Below are 16,112 nucleotides of genomic sequence, written 5' to 3'. Positions count from 1 at the left end.
TTCACAGATGGAAAGTGTGGGAACTTCGAAACGGTGCCCCGATCTCATTTCTCTTGATTGAAGAAGTTCCCAGTTGACATGGCTAATTGATAGGTAAGTGAAGCTGCGGGAAACAATCAGTTGGATGTTACATAGCATTTTAATAAAGTAGTATTTCCAGTGCTTATCCGATGTGTAAGTAGCCACTCGCACAAACTGTGGCTGTCGATGAGACTGTCATATCTCAACGAGAGTTGATAATATTGCCAATACTCAGGTGATATAATCAGCCTTAAGCTGTAGGGTTTGCTATTCCAATAGGGGCCGAAATTATGAGGACCAAGAAGTGAAGATTTTGAATTAGCAGATTGAAGTTACAGAAGAGAAACTCTGTAAAAGATCAAATCGTTATCTCTTCTAGTCACCAGAGCCTCTAGTGAGGCAAAAAAAGGAACGAACTCTCCAAAAATTGGACAGTAATTGATCCATAAAACCCGGTTGCCCTCTTTTATATGAAGGAATAAGCATCCACACAATATCAGGGTTGACAATAGTGTGCAGATAGGTGAAAAGTACCATCAAGGCGAGCTAGCTTTCTTACAGTAAGCGGGTAAGAAGGCGTATTGTGCTTATGATGCTCTGCTAATCAAGAAAAACCAAAAAGCATTCGCCGGTGGTGCCTACTACTATTTGACGAAACTAAAGCGTAATGATGACTAAGCGTAAAAGCCACGTGCCAAGCATCGGCCCGCGTCCTCCGGAGCTTATCTAATCGACGCACCGCCACACCTTCTCCACACGCTTGCGATATCAGTGGCGTGGACAGGCTGCCTCTTTCTCATGAAATCAACTTCGCTGTCGCTATATCATCTGGGGTACGACGTTTTGAACCGGCCTTCTTATGAAACTGCTGAAGTAGGCGGCTCTCCTAACTCATCACTCTCCGCTGGCCAGCATGCCTCCTCCGCCAGCACCACCACCTCCTCCTCCACCGCCTTTGCCTGGCTTTGGCGGTGGTGCACCTCCCCCTCCCCCTCCGCCGCCGGGTGCTCCTCCTGGAAATCTTCCTACGCAGCCGCCAAAAGGTGCTACGAAAGATCGAGTATGACATTCCTTGCTCCCCCGTGTATGAGATCGCATGCTAATTCTGTCTAGTCAGCGTTATTAACAGATATTACCAAAGGAGCACGATTAAAGAAGACTGTTACAAATGACAGATCTGCTCCAGTACTATCAAAAACGTCCGGTAGTTCTGGTGGTCCTCCTGTTGGCGGCGCACCGCCTGTTCCTGGCATGTTGAAGCCCCCCAGTGGCTTTGCTCCTCCTGTTCCGACCGATAGCGCAAGCCGAGCCCGAAGCAACAGTGATAGTGGTGGAGTGAACACGGACAGCGCTGGTGTACTCTCTTCGGCTCCGCAACTCGGTGGCCTATTTGCGGGTGGAATGCCCAAACTACGGAAACGTGGTGGAATTGATACCGGAGCCGCACCCGATGCCTCGTACCTCTCGGACTCGGAAGCTCGAAGGTCGAGGCCATCCACTCCTATGGGTAGTGCTCCAAAGCCGCCAACAGCTCCAAGAGTTGTCCCTCCTCCTCCTCCGCCCTCAGCAGATGCTCCTTCACAACCTGCAGTGAACCCTTTGGTAGCGAATTTACGAAAGCCACCCCCAAAACCAGCTTCAAGGCCATCTTCGACATTTTCAATAAAATCCGCACCTGATATGCCACCACCACGAGCGCCTCCACCATTGCCAGGTGCAGGACGTGCACCCCCTCCACCGCCTCCTCCTTCTGCTCGAAAAGTCTCTGCACCACCCGCACCTCCGCCAATCGCTAGAATGAACTCGCCTACGCCAGCCCCCCCACCACCGCCTACCATTTCCGCTCCAAAACCTCCCTCTCTCCCAAATTCTTCACCGGCCACCAATGGCCCTCAAGCCGCTTCCATCGCAATGCAGGCTGCCCGCAACGCCTTTGGTCACTTGCAAACAACTTCAACTGCCCCTTCTGCACCGCCTCCCCCGCCGCCCCCTCCAGCATCTCCGCCATCCGTATCTTCCGCTCGCACATCCTCCCTTGTTTCAACGCCATTGTCATCACGGCCTTCCTCTTTCGCAGATCACGCCGCACATCAGCAGCCCAGCCGTTCGATGCTAGATCCATCTACGTACACACTGTCCAATGGCGGTGGATCGCGACTAAGTACTGGTTCCACAGCGTCGGCCAATAATGGCCATCATTCTCGGCTCGTTATACAAGATGCAAGATTTAAATTCCAAAGTGAATCCCATCTACCAAAACCGCGAGACTTTAAGGGCGGGCCGAGACTATATAGGGCAGGAAGAGGGAGCAGCGTTCCGTTGGATTTATCTGTGTTGAAATGAGCATTGTTCGTTCTACGAAATGTTTTTCCACTAGGCTAGTGGGTATCTGTTCTGGTCGAAATACAGTGCCCCATCACTAGGAGGAATATCAGCGCTTCCTACCTTGTATCATGCATTTCTGCCATGATGTATCTTGTACCTTATCGTAACGACACCTGAATTCTGAGCATTTGCCGTGCTATGAAAGGATTCGCCCTGCGTCCATGTTTTTAAACTTTGTCGAGGAGCGTATAGAAGTAACCTAGGAAGTGCCAAATTTGAATTCCGCAGGATCTTGTGTACCTATTAGGTAGAGTTGAGCAGTCAGGTGACCAGAATCCAGATCCATATGAGCCAGGAGAACTGTAGGTTTGTCACCTCATCTGGATAATGGTATCAATGGTTTTATATTTGCCTATCAGACTGATGGAGAATAGATAACAGAGATTGACGAAAGGGGAAGATCGATTCTGAAGCAGAAATGGAGGAAAATTAGGAAGAAGGAGGGCCTGGAGATGGGACGGAGAGCACCGCGCCCTATATAGGCGAGGGACGACGACGGATGTACCTTTAGGCGGCGTGCCGTCTGGCAAGCCAAATCTGGCCGGGTTAGAGAGACCACGCGGGCCGAATGGGCGGGCCGCAGCGGTTGAGCCAAACTGAGTCTGGACGGACGCCAATAACACGAGGCAAGATCGGGAACAAGGGGCTTCATCCGGCCATGTTCTCAACCGTGTGAAGTCAATAATTATCATAATGTATCTTCCGTATACATTAGTATAAGCAACTCCTGCAACCATGTTATACCTGGTTGATCTCTAACCTCTGAGAATTGTGATATACTTTCAAGATTCTTATAGAGAATTAGCCTGAAATTTCATGTTTTGGCTGCTAATCAAATCTGTTTTCAGTGGAATCCAGGGTTTGGTGGGGGTTGGTATGTTATGTATTATTCATAATTTAAATAATCTACGTAGACAACCCCCTATGCTCATCCCATGCTTAAGCCCCGAGCCATATCTTTGGTTGGTAGCTATACTCCCAAGTCATTTCCTCGAATCGTAAAAACTATCATCGTTTGCATTGCCACAAGTGACGTTCGGACAGAGGAGGATTCACTCAATGTGATTGTCGACCGCATCGAGAGCTGCCTTTACGTCCTCTTTGGTGCCTTCATCAGGGACTTTGATGGTAGCGATAATAGCATGAGTACCCCCATTCTTCTCCCTCCAAACCTTCCATGATTTGGGAATTTTGTTGCCTGCGTTAACTTGAACCTGAAAACGGTGGAACTTCTTGCCAGCCTCCTCCTCGGTCCCAGCGAAATCGAAACGAACGCCCAACTTTTCCTGGTCCTGTGCGGTTTTCGGATAGGCGGTATGATGAAGGCTGACGGTTGGGCGGAGGAGCTTTTTGTAGCCGCCTTTCATAACAAAATCTTTGACTTTGTTCCACTTGTTAGGCATGGTGAAGGTGTTCTAATCTCTAAGTTTAAATCGAGTTATTGTATATAAACATCACATACTCCGTACCTTTATTTATACACAAATGTAATCTTTTCTCTAGCCAAGTGTCGTTTGTTTCGAAAAATATGCAATGGTTCGATGTTGATGGTAGAATAAAACTGAGAGATGGAATATATGGCCTTTATGAACAAATGCGCGGGCGGGGTCCGACAGTTCACGGCTGCCCCGGCGGGTCAGAGCAAACAAAAAGGGGATAATTCAGCAATCATATTATGATTGGTTGAGCCCAACTAGATGTTGAGCGCCCTTACCTCAAAAATGAGACCCGAATGATTGAAAATGGGGCTGAGTCGTTTGATCCAACGAGAGAACAAACCACACGGGTCAATAATGGATATAACCAAATCCCAACGAATGAATTGTTGTAAAAATGCTTACCCTTGTACCCCATGACAAATAATGCTCACGCCAGTATCCCACTGGGTGGGGTTTGAGAAGAAAAACGAATACGACACATCTGTTGAGTCCAAGAATAAACATGGACTCGAAGGGCACAGGAAAGCGATCTTAAAACCTGGGGGCTAACTGACATATCCGTCACTTCAGTCAAGCCCTTTCGTCATGGTCGTCGAAAGGGAAATGTTGTTGCAGAGCAATCCGCTCAATGTCGGTTTCAGAGTGTGCTAAGAGGCCTGCTTTGATTGATTGAGCTATAGCCTTCGCTTGCGCAAGATGATCATCATCCGGGACCCACCCTTGGGAATCAATGCCGATGTGGGCACGTATGTCAGAGAGCTCTTCTAACTTCTCTTGCTCTTGATTATACTGTGAAATAAAATCATTTCTCTGCTCTTCAGAATATTGTACCGGACAGGGGCCTAATTCCCGCGGTGTATCATCATAAGGCAGTGGCCAACATGTGCAAACTTGGATAATTGTGTGCCGAAGTGACAAGGAGTCGCCTTCCCATGGTGCCCCAGCACGATTAAAGAGTTTGGCACGGAGCATTGCGCCATTAGTTCTCAAGGCATCGAAATGATCCGGTAGTTGTTTCAGAGTCATTGCTGCATAGTAGAAATGGACCAGTCTTTTCCTCATAGATTCCTGTATCCTTTCTTGCTCTTCCTCACTTAAGGTATCAAAATTCTCTGGTAATGTGAGCTCTGGCTTAGCCAAAGATTCCGACAAAGGGTCGCCCCAGTTCTGAAAATGATCCGGAATGCCCGCACAGAGGCAGAGCGGAAGCGCCACAGCGTGCTGCCAGTCAATAACCCCCACGATATCGTGGGAATCATTAATGAGTATATTATTTGGTGAGAAGTCAGGATGGCGGAGAACGGGTCTGGAAAAGGGATGGCTTGGTGGAAGGTCTAACTGGGAGATCAACATTAATACCTCAGCAAGCAGACTGGCATGGACAGTTGGCGACATTTCTTTGAAGTGGTGAAGCTCGCGTAGATATCGTTCAATGTGAAGCCGAGGTTTGCCAAAACGTTCACAAAACTCGATTTCGCGTTTCGCAGGAGCCTCAAAGCATTCACGAAAGGTTTTCCCTGTTCCAATTGTTAGATAAAAAGAAGTTAGCGATGGAGTGAAGGTAATTTACATGGTCCGCGGTTCACAGTCAATGATGATCTATGCTCATACCACCATTGAAGTTGCGCTGTTGGACCGACAACAATTTGATCTGATGTGGGCTGTTCGGACAATGGAATTGCAAAGTCTGGCGGTTGAAGATCTTTCAGATAAAACAAACTGCCGCTTGCTGGAAGTTCTATGCTCATCCATTGCTTTTCCACGTTGACGATTTGCCTCATTATCTTAACCCTAGTTTTATTGTCCATGGTGAACCACTGGTCACCTAACGGAGTGCCATTTAACTTTTCTAGAAGAAGGTATTCGGTACCAACAGAATTTTTCGAGTCGGAAGAATATCCAAGAACTTTAGGAACTGGAATTCCACGCGCGTATAGTAAACCTAGCGTTGCGGCTTCGCTAGCGATAGCATAGTGCTTGGGGATGGTTGTCCGGTAAGGAATTCTCGCAAGGACCGCGTAGCCGTCACTAAAGGTGGCTTGGAGGATACGGTTGAAACCCCCTTCGGCGAGTTTTGTAATAGATGTAAGTTCCGACCGTGAACGGTTGGCGCATCGACAAATAACTGCCGCGAGAGCGTTGACATCGAACCGTACAAAGCGTTCGGATCGGCGAACCTCTTCATTAAATCTACAGGAATGAACCGAGTTCCAGTTAGCCTGAAAACCATGGAGCAAATCGCAACAAACACTGGGCATTCTCACAAGAAACGGCCAGAGGTATACGTAAACAAATCATCTGAATTCCATGAACTCAATTGTCTAATCCTAGGTTTAAATAGTCGCAGGAAAACTTTGGAAAAAATCTTCATGTCTCTTGGAGGAAAATATTATTCAGTGTCTGATTTTAGGTGAGTACTCTGTATGGGCTGGAAGCTTTAAACTTAGTAAAAACTACTCCGTAGATGATAACTAGAGGTTAGTTATATGGTACTCCGTAGTTCCAGCTAGCGGTAGGGTGGTGACTAATCAGTCTCTATGGCTTAAAGTTCATTGATGTCAACAACTTGAGCTACCCCTCTGGCGAACCTCTCACATTAATGCCATTAATCTTGCAAGCCGTTCAAGTTATGAAAGCTCTTAAAAGCTAATCCTCATTACCCGCCTCCCCAATCTTACCCAAGGGAAGCCCGAACCAGTAATCAACAATGTCTTTACAGTCCTACATCAACAGTTAGTTCCCTACCATTGCATCTCACCTCTCGTCGAGAAATTCCCCAGCTCTAAACTAAAACACGAAGACATATTACTAACGATGATTCCTATGTGAAGAAAAGGTCCTGATCCTTACTGTCGACGGGCGCACCCTGACGGGCATGCTTTTGTCGACGGACCAGCTTACCAACCTCGTCCTATCGCAGACTGTGGAACGAATCATCCGACCAGCTGACGACCCTGAACCGAGTTCCGTAGTCGACCATGGGCTGTACCTGATTCGCGGAGACAATGTTGTTGTGTGTGGGGAAATCGACGAGGAGGTTGACGGGAAGATAGATTGGTCGAGGGTCAAGGGCGATGTCATCAAAGGAACGAGGCACATTTGAGAGATCCTGGTTTTCTATTCGGGCGCATGGGATCGCTGCTGTGAGTGACCGGTTTGGGGACGAAGATCCTGGGCCTCTGGACGAGCAAGGCATGGGCGAATTACAGATGCATATTCGCTCTTGTTATTTTTGGCAGTAAGTATAGGCGCGCCGGTGGGGGGGCATTCCATGGGGGTCACGGTCCAGTGAACGCTTTTTACGAGGCCCAGGGCTAGGCGGTTTCAAGAATAGGGCGGTTGCATACATACTTTTAACCCTCTGGACTGGAAAAAAGATTTGGCAGTTCGAAAACTTGTGTGGTTACAGGCGTACTTGGTGTGGGGGGATCAACGATCTGTCTCTCCTTGAGCACTGAGAGGGAACAACGTGATTGATTTGTGGCCGTTCTACGGGCCAATGAAACATCACCCGAATTTGGCAGACTCGGCGTGGACTGGTCATTGGCGTGATTTGTGCGGAGTATGCTCGGAGGCAAAGACTTTGGAGCCGGGTTTTTGGCGCGCTTGCGGGGTCGTGTCCCCAGAGCGGTGTGGTTTCGGCTGCCTACCGCCGAACATTGCTGTATACATCGACAATTGCGATTTATCTAGCATCGATGACTTGAGAACATTCCATTGCATATTGCCATGCCGTCGTATGTGGTGTTGGTGTAGATGAGAGATACCGTAGGCTGACTTAGTTATGCAGCTTGGCTGCGAGTGGCCTGCCTGCCGTGAGTGCTTTTCGATGCGCCCCAGACTTGTTTCATAAATGTTTCTGGAGGTACTCAGGAGTTGGTACTCCAAACCAGTCCAAAACGCAGCATCGAAGAATGTGACAAAGCGCTGGCGAAAACCAAGACGGCGCATGGGTCGTACGGGCATGACGTGGGCACTTTTACGCAACTTTGTGGGCCTGCGCAATGCGAGCGAGGTCCCAAAATCTCTCATCCGGGTCTACGCGGCGGAGGCCGTTGCCGCTCGTACGGGCTGCCGGGTGCCTTGGCCGCGCTCGCCACGCCGCAGCGCCACACCGTCTCCTGGCAGCTACCTAATAATAATTAATGGTTGGAAGGTTGAGTCCTCGTCGGCCGCTGCGTCGTCGATGCCTCCCGATCGGGACAACTCTGATCACGTTGGCACGCCGCAGCGCCGCGTTAAGGTTAGCATCAAGGTTGAGGCAATACCGTCATGAAACAAAGCGGGGCTGATACCGCCGGCGAGGGCGCTTGGCCCGCGGCAATGCTTGATTGCGCCGCCCGCCAATCGCCGCCCGGCTGGCTTCGCAAGCCCAGCGCTAGCGGTATTGTCTCGTACGGCGTGACCGCTAGTGAATCCGCTGCCCCCACTCCAGCCCCTCGTCCTGAAGCGGCTAGTTCGCCCCCTAACTCGCTCAGCCAGTATCCCAGCGCGACTCTCGACGCTCCGGATTCCAACTCCTTTTGCGTCTCCTCTGCTGCTAGTTCTGTGTCTCCTTTGCATCTGTCCTCAATTTTCCGTTGTTTTTGGCGGTTGTCCTCCCGTTCTCGTCTCGCAGGGCGGATGACGAGCAACTATATTTCCTTGTTGTTGCCACGCGTGTCATTGACGTCGTGCTTCCACCGCTAGGGGCCATATCTCCGATCCGAAGATCTCCCGTCCACCAACCAACAAACAGCCTCCATGTTGACAAAAGGCCGCAGGACCTCGTCTGAAGCTCCGATATCAAGTCGAACAGTGCTATCCGGAATGAACCCGCACACTTCTTCAGCCAGAGTCCCTGTGGATTGCACCTGCTATACGCTCTGAACGCTGCGGAATGTGGCTCTATAGGGGAGTCCAATCTGCGGTGTTCTACTACATTTCCTGCACACCTTGTGGCGATTACCATTACAGACGGAAAAGAAGACGAGATGCCGCCCGCACTGTCCGAGAACCGAGTAGGGAGGGTGTCGTCACCGACCAGCCGACTGTCTTCCACCAGCCCTTCCCTTTTACTACGAACACCTATTGGAGCGAAGAGATTGCCCTAGGGCCGGGCCCTCCATCACGAAGAAACAGAAACGGTGCCAGTCGCACCGGAAGTCAGCGCAACCTATCGTCTCCTGTACCACCAGCACATCCAGCGGAGACTCCCGACACCTTGCCGAGCGCCAAGAAGGACAAGGAGCCTCTCAAGAATTCCATCGGCGATGCTTGGAATAGAATTCGATATCAGCGCGAAGACGAGGTTCTATGGGGATTGGAATTAAAAGGGTCATCTATTGGATTATCTGGTCGCGGTCGGGGCGCTTCGGACGAAGACCGGTCGTCAAAGTACTATATTGCACGAAATCCCGAAGTGAACGACTTACACCCGCCCGTTGCCTGTGGCCCTCGAAGTAAAACAGAAACAAAATGGATGCGACAGCCGCCCCCGAGCGCGAAGGTTATGGCAGGAAAAGTGAGGTCAGACACTGTACGGGAACATCGGAGGACAAGTGGCCGAAATCGTGCTTTGGCAAATCTCGATTTGCTGGAAGACGACGAACCGCCGAATAATGTGACATTCACCTCGCCCGTTTATGACTCGCAAATCCCTCGACATTCAACACTGGCGGACAAGAAAAAACCCGTCCGTCGACCCCGCGATTCCTCTTCTCCAAGCCCACCCTCAAAAGACTCGTCTCGCTTAAACTCCCACTCCCGTGCCTCCCGCAAACCACTTTCAACCATCTCCTCCGGCTCTAACCTTGTACCTTCCTCCGAAAATCTCGAATCACTCTCCCGATCCAGCTCACCCCTATCCCGGCAACTTGACCCTATAAGACCACCACCCCCAGTCTTACTCCGCAAAACCGCAACTACCCATGCCGAAGATCGGCCTTCGACGAACGGAACAACTGACAGTGGAAAGGCCTTCCACCTTCGAAGCCCCCTGCCATCGAAATGGGGGAATCATACTCCCACCAACACCCATAATAACAACCACATTAAGTCGCATCTTGGCTTGAGCCTTCACTTCGCCCTTGACGATTCAAGCGATGAATATAGCGATTTCGACGACCTAAAACATGTTCGGCCTTATCGGTGGAGTATGGATATATAAAAAGGGATTGTGTTTTGTTTCCCTCCTTTTGGTTTTGGATTGGCCTTTTGTTTTTTTTTTTTTTGTTTTTTTTTATATATTTGGTGTGGTGATACGCAGTCTTTCCCTCACTTCTGCAGCTTGCCCTGGTGCGCCAGCTGCCCCCTCCAATTTTGCAGTTCTTTTCCACAAAAATCGAGCAGCGACTTTTGCTATTGCCCTATTGATACTGCCCCCATATAATACTGAAGATTGGGCCTGCTTTTTTTTTTTTTTTTTTGATTTCTTCTTCCAGAAGCGGGCATTGGATCCCAGGCAGCCTGCTGGCCGAGAGCTCTAGGCTGTTCGTCCCAATGCTACCTAGACCCCCCCCTTTTCTTTTTGCCAGAAAGGGTCTGGTGAAAGTTGTGTGTACATACATTCTAAGAACACAAATACAATCCAAATACTTCACAAGAATTTTGCGCAGTGAGCCTGGTCACTTGAACCTATATCTATATGCTGGTGGTACAAAGACGGAGGCGCGACTGTTTTTTTTATTCCTTTTCGGCCAGAAAGGTCTGGTGAAAGTTGCGCGTACATGCATACTTCAAGGACACAAGATTGTGTTAAGCAACTCAAATTGACTTTATTGCTTCGCCATCGTGGGGTAATATTTGCGCCATATTTACGCCACAATTTCGATAGTTCCGTACACAATTTGAACAGAGACTATGAAGTACGGATGGACGTTTTTTTTTTCTTGCGGCTCGTTCCGATTCGATCGTTGCCCTCTATTATACGTACTCCGCATCCTATACTCCGTAGTACAGAGCACTTTACTCCAGTCAACTCACGCTCTCATGATCTCTGTCCAAGACCATCAGCAAACCCAGCAATTCCAGCGGAAATGACTGACATTATTCAATGTTAAATTGGGCATATTTTTTAGTTTCCTTAAGATTTCCTACGTGAACGGCACGGCACTAAGCTCGGTTTGGAATGCCGGCGGAGGAGTACGGAGTTCTATAATAAATGCAGATGTACACATAAAACCTTTGTTTTTCTTTTAACTATCTCCTTACAGACGCCAATGGAATATGGGGGTTGAAACAAGGAATATTTGGCGTTTGATTGTATGTACTCCGTATCATTATCTATTCAAGGGATATGTACGCCGCAGAAGAGAGATTAAACCAAGAATTGCGGCAGTGCAGACCAGCAAACGTATTTCCTGCTCTTTTAGATTTTGCGGGGATGTCGCGAACATGAACACGGGGGGGAAGGAATATGGTATGAAGGAAATTCGCCGAGGGAAAATGATCGTCACCGAGAAGCGATGTCGTATGGGCGATAGTTAGGCCAGGCTAGGCCTGGTCTGGCCCGAATACATGGATGTAAGCTGAAACAGCACGATGCTCCATCCACTGCCATCCATCCTGCTTATAGCTCTTCCTGTTCCTTTCGTTCCTGATGTCCGCTGTGGGCGCTGGGCGCCGAGGCCGGCCAATTTACCTTCGCCAGATCAACATCCATACCAAGGGAGGATATATATTTAACTAACTGGGACCCTCAGCCGTTCGTCCCTCAGCTGGGGATTAAATGCCCACCGCAAGCTGCAGGAGCCAGAGGCCTGAACTCCGTACTACTACTGACTATGTGCTAAACGGCAACGATTGATCGCCCAAGCTTGAAAAGCACTCCTCTGCCGATGATAGGATTGAAATGGATAACTGCTCGCCGACGTACACGGGCCTGGCACCGCATATCCCTGGGAGATGGCTGTGGGGGTCAATTGCTAACCATGACTTCGAGGATATCCTACCTGAATAAGTACTCTGCACTCGCTCGGTCAGGTTTCGGGGCTTCGTCGGGCGGCAGGAGGGTACCTTTGGGATGGCCACCCCGTTGGCTTTGTTGGGCTATAGAGTACGGCCCAGGCAGGTGTATTCTGCTTTCATGGCTCTTCATAGCATAGTTCAATTATGAATGCGACTGTCAAGACATGCAACTATGTAAGATATCGATATCCTATATATAGTACATTACTATGAGAATAGGGATTTTCAAAACATCATGTAAAACTCTAAGCTCTAATAATGCATTGCTGCATCAAAATCCTTTTTACTGGGATTGATTGAAGCCATGTCTTCTATGGAGTATAGTTCTGTCTATGTTTTTTTACGGCCTGTAGCACAATTATCCATGGTCTATTGTTCCCATTCAGACTGTAGGTTTTCTGTTTTGTGGTCTTTATGGTTGTGTTCTAATAGTTGTTGAATAGGAGCACTAATAAGCAGCTTCTAGCTAGGCAGAGCAGCAAATGTAGCTGCTCATCTGGAGTATACGTATGCTTTCATATTCATGCTTTCAGAGTGCTCAGACCACTCTGCTTAAGCCGGGCCCGTCCTTCTGGCGCTGCTCAAAACTCCATTACCAAGACGATTCCCAGAAAAAAAAAATCCAGCAGGATTTATATCAGCCCTTGACCTACGTACCTGCTGGGAATTGGGGAGGAGAAGGCGTACCGTGACTTCAAAAGAGAAACTGTGCATGAACTGCAAGAATTGATATAAAAGAGCTGGTTGTTCCCTGGCTTCATGATCCCTTTCCCACCATCCATCCTGCAAGTTCAGTATCTCAGAGTTATTTATCCTTCTGGTTCTCAATTCACCGCCACCACCACCACCATCATCATCATGTGGCTCAAACATCTCCTCTCTCTTACTCTGCTGGCGGCCTCAGCCGTTCTCTCCAACCCTCTTCCAAATCCAAACCCCGCCGACATCCCCGTCTTTGACAACAGCGTATGCTCCGCCAAAGCCGAATGCAAGAACGCTCAAGTGAGCGCGAAAGTAAGGGTTTGCGTTAGCCCCTCTAAGAACGGAAAGGTTGTGGTGCAGATGCAGGCGTCTGAAATTATGCTCGCGGCCTACGTACCAGGAAGGGTGAATCGTCCCTGGTCAGCACAGAATGGACAGTATACCTACGAATTCAAAACGGAGCTTAGTACGATAACCTTCGACGCAAAGGGCGAATCCAATAGTGACAATACCTGGGTGAATAGAGCAGCTGCGATTGGGCCTGGAAATGCTTCTCTGCGCTGGGGGTTTAAGCTGACTCCCAAAAAGGTTCCTGAACAACTTGTGAAACATCGCGTCACTGTCGAGGACTTGACCTTGAGCTGCGAGTGGAATGCGCTCTCTGGTTTGACCATTCGATCTGGTTAAATAAACTTTGCAGCCACCATGTATACGGAATGAACAGAGCAGCATGGAACACGGAGGGAATAGTTAACTCAATACAGATGTGAATAGCTGGGCGATGCTCTTCTGATGGGACCGAATTTCAGTCAGGAAACCGGGTACAACTCAATATGAGCATGGTTCACATGTCATTTCTTGATCAAGGATGCTGTTTTTGTTGTTATTACCAGAAAATGTTCAGGTTGACTCTTTGTATCTCATAGAGACTAGTTGTTGATTTGTATAGAGTATCATGGTATCTTCCCAATGCAAATCAAATAGATCAAGCAAGAACTGCAGTATTAGCTTTGAATAACTCCAAGGCATATGATAACAGGGTAAGATGCATGTGAGCTTGGCCTGATGGTAAGATGAAGAATTTGGTACATTTGATATTGAGAGCAAGAACAGTAGTACAATGCTAGAATAATTTGAGGTTAGAGACAGCAGTCCAGTAGTTCCATTTGAATATCATCAAAACACAAAAATCCATGAACATGAAAAAATCTTTCTTGTTATTGTTCGTAGCTTAATGCACATAATTCCAGATTTTACTGCACCGGAATCCAAGGGGGAATATGGCGTGAAACCAGCTTAATAGAGATACAGTATATCCCCTCTCTGTTTGTGTCTCTTTTTTTTTTCACGAGTATCAGGGGGCTCATGATGTCAACATTATCCAGAAAACATCAAAACTGGAAAAAACAAGACATGATGTCACCTTAGTAAAAGGGTCAAGTGTGTAGAAAGAAGCACAATTAGTAGACCTTCTTCTTTTCGTCCATGCTGAGCTGACCAGGGCCCATGTTTACCAGGAGGAGAAGGCCACCACTGGAGCACGAATTAGTAATCGTCGTCAACAACAATATTGGGGCAAGCAAGAGTCAGGAGAATACTCACACAATGGAGAGCGTCTGGAAGAAGTCATATTTCGCAAAGTCCTTGTGCGGATGTTTGGAATGAAGCTATCCTTAGGTCAGTATCATCAATCCACATAATTCAGCTGGGCAAAGACCACATACCGCCCACCAGTTGTTAACGAAGATGTTGAAGATACTGAGCACCACAACCAGGATAGTTGCACTCCACTTGGCCTTGAACCCAACGACCACCATGACACAGGCAATGAAGCCAAGAATACTGACAGCAATTCTCCAAAAGCCCCAGTCGCCAGAGAAGATGAAGCCAAGGAACAAGAAGACCAGCAGGACGCGTCCGGCGAACTGAACGTACATTTTGCGATCCTTCTCCTCGAGCTGGGGAAGGCCGGCGGGAACAAACTTCTTGCGGACCCACGAATCAGAGAGCACCATTAGAAGCCCACCGATAACACTGAGATTGCGAACGAAGAAGCTGAGGTCGAGGACCAATCCATATCCAATGGCCTGAGAAACAACAACACCCAGGAGACCGGCAACGGCGTATTCGCTGTGTTTACGGGCGATGACGAGGACGGAGCAGATCAACATCGCGATGACGTTCAAGATAAGGAAGATATGAGAGACACCTCGGGGGACTGCATAAAAAAGAAAACAAAAAAAAAAGGAGGCAGTCAGTACAGCACACTAAGAGGACATGACGGCAAATGGAGGAAAGCAGCTCAACTTACAATGCCTGAACTCGTGCAAGTAGGAGAGCTGGTCGCCCCATTGCGTCAATATCCGCAGAGAGTCTTCAAGGAAGGTGACGACGATCAAGAAACGGCCAATTGCAGGGAGATACCTTCCAACCGGAGAATTCTGTCAGTAAAAGTGCACGCATGCAAGCAGCCAACTAAGCGAGACCAATTGTTTTTTCTTGGAGAAACAACAAAAATTGAAAACACGGGACTTACGGCTTGACGGGATCGGACAGGGTCTCGAGCCAGTCCTCGATCTTGCTGGTGTGTTCGCGGATGGCGTCGAGGGGGCTGGGATCGCTGGTGGCATCAGCACGACCGGGGCCCACGAACGGGTTGCTATGGCCGAGATTGTACCCGGCGGTGCCACGGATTTGAGCCATGACGGGAGGGAGGAGCTAGCGATGCCCGGGGTCTTGGGAAGAAAAGGAGTGCGAGGGCAGAGAGAGAGTGGTCCTTGTTTCTTGTGGTGAGAGCGTCCGCGCGGGGAGGGATGTGAGGGGAGGAATTGGGTAGGTTGCGGAGGGAAACCAAGAGTACAATTGACAACAGCTGTTAATCCCGCTTTGACCGGGGGGGGGAGTGATGCAATTGGTGGCGAGGGCGGAGAAGGAGAGAGATGCGCAAAACAGCAAACAAAAAAAAAGGCGCACGCAGGAGAGAGGAGGGCACAGAGGCACAGCCTAAGGATAGCGAAGAAGCCAGCAGCAGAGGAAGAGGCAGAGAGAGAGAGAGGAAGTCGTGAAGTTGCAGTCGACGACGCCAGCCGCAGTACAGGCCACGATGCGAGAACGGGCACGCGGCTGGCTGCTCCAATCGGGCCTGGTTGCCAAGCTGCCGCTAGCGGGCGATCAGTCACGGGCGCGGAGGAACGTCGGGCCGGGAGAAACGAGAGACCGAGAGGGAGTACCTAGGAGTAGTGGGTGGTGGGGGAGAACAGGATGAAACAATAAATGGAGAGCCCGCCCCGTGGGATGATGCGGAAGATGCCATCTGTCCACTTCGATGCGCCCGGCCCCAGCTACCCGCCGACGGCCGAGCGAACCAGCGAACTAACTCCCGAACTAGTCCTGCTGGGCCTGGACCGGCACGAGGCTTCTCGCCAGGATCAGGGGCCCAGCGGGCAGAGTCGGCGGTGGAGACGCGCCGAGAGTGAGAGCCATGGGACGAGGCTGAAGAAACATTGTTTTCTACCGCAGGGCTCTCGCTAACTACTACATAACTGGTACTTAGCATACACACCCGCTTGTGCACCTCCTAGCTCGAAGGACAAAAGCCACCGCCGTGTTAAATACACT

General features: G+C 49.3%; 6 protein-coding genes across 6 annotated transcripts; 3 read left to right on the top strand and 3 right to left on the bottom strand.

Moving 5' to 3' along the window:
- Positions 1-934: 934 nt before the first annotated feature.
- On the top strand, positions 935-2,364 carry VRP1 (verprolin; the record flags this gene model as incomplete). Its single annotated transcript, XM_049249258.1, has 2 exons — positions 935-1,081; positions 1,135-2,364. 2 exons carry the CDS (start codon positions 935-937, stop codon positions 2,362-2,364), a joined length of 1,377 nt encoding a protein of 458 aa, XP_049111452.1.
- A 1,094-nt stretch (positions 2,365-3,458) lies between these two features.
- LOZ57_000149 (uncharacterized protein) lies at positions 3,459-3,809 on the bottom strand (the record flags this gene model as incomplete). Its single annotated transcript, XM_049249257.1, has 1 exon — positions 3,459-3,809. The coding sequence occupies one exon, from the start codon at positions 3,807-3,809 to the stop codon at positions 3,459-3,461; it is 351 nt and encodes a 116-aa protein (XP_049111451.1).
- A 606-nt stretch (positions 3,810-4,415) lies between these two features.
- LOZ57_000148 (uncharacterized protein) lies at positions 4,416-6,216 on the bottom strand (the record flags this gene model as incomplete). Its single annotated transcript, XM_049249256.1, has 3 exons — positions 4,416-5,362; positions 5,416-6,035; positions 6,110-6,216. 3 exons carry the CDS (start codon positions 6,214-6,216, stop codon positions 4,416-4,418), a joined length of 1,674 nt encoding a protein of 557 aa, XP_049111450.1.
- A 2,508-nt stretch (positions 6,217-8,724) lies between these two features.
- LOZ57_000147 (uncharacterized protein) lies at positions 8,725-9,993 on the top strand (the record flags this gene model as incomplete). Its single annotated transcript, XM_049249255.1, has 1 exon — positions 8,725-9,993. One exon carries the CDS (start codon positions 8,725-8,727, stop codon positions 9,991-9,993), a length of 1,269 nt encoding a protein of 422 aa, XP_049111449.1.
- A 2,657-nt stretch (positions 9,994-12,650) lies between these two features.
- On the top strand, positions 12,651-13,181 carry LOZ57_000146 (uncharacterized protein; the record flags this gene model as incomplete). Its single annotated transcript, XM_049249254.1, has 1 exon — positions 12,651-13,181. One exon carries the CDS (start codon positions 12,651-12,653, stop codon positions 13,179-13,181), a length of 531 nt encoding a protein of 176 aa, XP_049111448.1.
- Positions 13,182-13,954: 773 nt separating this feature from the next.
- ERV29 (ER-derived vesicles protein erv29) lies at positions 13,955-15,197 on the bottom strand (the record flags this gene model as incomplete). Its single annotated transcript, XM_049249253.1, has 5 exons — positions 13,955-14,027; positions 14,097-14,161; positions 14,219-14,712; positions 14,806-14,918; positions 15,031-15,197. 5 exons carry the CDS (start codon positions 15,195-15,197, stop codon positions 13,955-13,957), a joined length of 912 nt encoding a protein of 303 aa, XP_049111447.1.
- Between the last annotated feature and the right edge of the window lie 915 nt (positions 15,198-16,112).

The sequence above is a fragment of the Ophidiomyces ophidiicola genome, assembly GCF_022830035.1.
Source record: "Ophidiomyces ophidiicola strain CBS 122913 chromosome Unknown scaffold_1, whole genome shotgun sequence".
NCBI classification, from domain to species: Eukaryota; Fungi; Ascomycota; class Eurotiomycetes; order Onygenales; family Onygenaceae; genus Ophidiomyces; species Ophidiomyces ophidiicola.
This window is presented reverse-complemented; position numbering and strand designations above follow the sequence as displayed.